The 2,740-nt window shown below is 37.3% G+C and overlaps 1 protein-coding gene across 1 annotated transcript in view; it reads left to right on the plus strand.

Moving 5' to 3' along the window:
* Nucleotides 1–2,740, plus strand: part of dnaaf5 (dynein, axonemal, assembly factor 5) — a 36,407-nt gene that overhangs the window by 9,466 nt on the left and 24,201 nt on the right. The window contains exon 4 of the mRNA XM_015391205.1: nt 407–525. Coding sequence (XP_015246691.1) covers nt 407–525 — 119 coding nt within the window. The remainder of the gene's footprint in view (nt 1–406; nt 526–2,740) is intronic.

A 2,740-nucleotide genomic window follows, 5' to 3' on the forward strand; every position in this document is an offset into this window, starting at 1 on the left:
GCCCTTATGTATTAGTGGAAAAATCAGAGAGAGCAAAGTTATGAGTGGAATTTGACTGAAGAGTGGTAGAATAGAGATAGGATGAAGGAGAGTGAGGAAAAGTGCTCCTTATGTGCTCCAGCAGCCTAAACAGCAGCACATAGATAGCAGCACAACTACAGAAAGTAGCTCAGCATAACCCAACTGTCTTGGATGCATTATAAGAAAGACAAAGAAATAATAGGGACAAAGAGAAACGTCTGTCCAGACGGAACCAACCAGGGTTTCTCTTGGAAGTCTTAATTTCAAAGTCGTTATTTACTATGAATATCAACATATATGTGATTGAACTGAGAGAAAAAAGGGTTGTATTATAAATCTTCTTTAAACTGGAAGTTGAATCTGATCTTTTTTCCAACTGTTGCAGACTGTTAGCAGCTGATTTGTGGAGACAAGCCGGTCTGCAGTGGGAGAAGGAGAACGAAGACGACATAAAGGACAAGATGGACTTCCTTCTCAGCCCACCTCCTCACTATCCACCTGGAGGTTGGTCAATATATCAGCAAGGGGTTTTATCTCAGCTGTGTAATTAAGGGAAACCATTAATCTAATCTAATTAGTCTGATTTATTTGGAAGTGAGGCCAAGAAATGCTGCAACTGCTTTAAAATAATAACTGTTGTGTTTTCTTTACTGATTCTTCCAGTTAACTGTCTGCTGTAACTAAAAACCAGGCTGGCCTTGGATTTAGCTTAGCCGGTAGTTGTGATCAGCAATTTTTTTAGTTTTTTTGTTTGTTTTTTACACTGCATTATATCCGAAGATCCTCCTCTTATTTTTGTTTTTTGTCTTTATTTTTTTTTGTTGCTATCTATTTGTTGTTATATTTAGATTGGTAAACAACATTATGTGGTAGATTGATCGAAGGGCTTCAGTCTCAGGATAGTAATTAGCCGATTATTACAGAAACTGGGTTCAAACAGTATTATTCTATCTGTATTCTAAAGGGATGCAGAAGTCTCCTTGTCTCTGTGAATCATGTAAAACCACAGTACATTACTGATGCTACCACTGCTGAAAAACTGCAATTAAATCCTAATTTGTAAACTTAAGGTTGCAAAAAAGATGAAACCCTTTCTTTTTTATTTTATGATACAAACTAACAGGAAGAAAGTTAATTGAAGAATTTACATTACCCTGTTTTTCATGTGTTCCCAGCTGCATAATCAGGTAAAGAAAACACTAAAACTTACAGTAAGTCTTTCCTTTTTTATTGCAGCTGTTCTTGGTTATTACATTCTATAAAATAGTCTTTTTATAATGGCTCTGTTGTGAGGGCAGGCAGTGACTTGCAAAGATTAATGTTCGCCTCGGGGTCAAACTTTGAGCATGAACCTGAACGTGGTCACCATGTGTTACCTAAGAGCCGTGCATGGGTGTACTCAGCTCTGCAATAAAGCTTCTGCACAAACCTCAGAGCTACCAATTCAACGTTATGGATGAAAACCAGCTTTGCCTACAGATGGAAAAGACAAACGACAAGCTTTTTTTTTTTTTTCCCCTCCTTTGTCTTTCACTTTCTTGCCAGTATAAATCTGCCGGCTCGCCCCATGTGAAGAGGTCACTGTCAGACAGCAAAAGACATCCAGAAATGGTCTTGTTTGGGCTTGTTGTAGTTCGCCTTCTTGATTTATACATGTCTGTCTTTGGTCTTTGCTACCTTTCTCATCAGTGTGCCTCTTCAGGAGAGAGAGAGAGAGAGAGAGAAGAGGGGGAGAGGGGTCTAATGCATTAGATGTTTTAATGTAATATACTGAAATTTACCAACATAGAAATGTGCGTTTTATTCCTTTTACAACAGGTTAATTGGTCATTTTTAGGACTTTCGTTAAATAACATTTTAGAATATCTACTGAAAATCTTTTGGGGTATGTTTCTACCAACTTTAAACAACTTTAAACTGAAATATTTTCCAATTGTTCTTTGAAGATTAGAAGAATTGTGTCCTTGTTCATTTCCGCAGATTCCTGGTTGAAATCGGGTCTCTCCTTTCATTCTAAGACATGGACTGTGTTTGATCTAATCCAGGGGTGCAAAGTGCCAGTCCTCTGGAGCTATTATCCTGAGACTTTTACATGTCATAAACTGTACCAATGTAGCCGTGGCTGTGAGTTTAAGGTCATTGTTCTACAGGAGGCTGAACTTTTACTCCAGTTTATTTTAATCCTCCACAGGATTTCCAGGATTTACATTTTCAAAGTGAAAGTCTTGTAAAAAGGTTGTTCCGCTTCAAAAATTCTGGGAAAGCAGACAGTTAAGCTTTCACCAAAAAATTTACAATTTCAAATATAATTTAAGCAATTTGTCATTGTCTTGTCGGTCTTTTTGCATTTTATTTAATGGTAATGATGATAGTAAAGATTCAGTAACTTTCACTCGGAAGCAGATCTAGACGCGCCGGCTCTTTAAAAGTGGCAAAATTCGAGCATCACTGAAAAAATGACCCATGTTCTTTTCCTCATGGCAATCAAATTCACAAAGAAACAATTATTTAAATTTAAAATAAATATTCACTTTTTACATATCTGCAATCATTTACAGATTTTTTTTTTTTTACAAACATGCAGAGCAGGCGAATAGTTTGGACAGCTCTGCTTTAGCTCCATCTATCTTCCCAGCAGCTCCTAACAGCTTCCCTGTAGCTGTTAAATAAAGCCCTTCCCCCACCCTAATGCTGCTACCACCATGTTTCATCAGCTACA

This window comes from Cyprinodon variegatus, unplaced genomic scaffold (assembly GCF_000732505.1).
Source record: "Cyprinodon variegatus isolate N-32 unplaced genomic scaffold, C_variegatus-1.0 Scaffold529, whole genome shotgun sequence".
Lineage (NCBI taxonomy): Eukaryota > Metazoa > Chordata > Actinopteri > Cyprinodontiformes > Cyprinodontidae > Cyprinodon > Cyprinodon variegatus.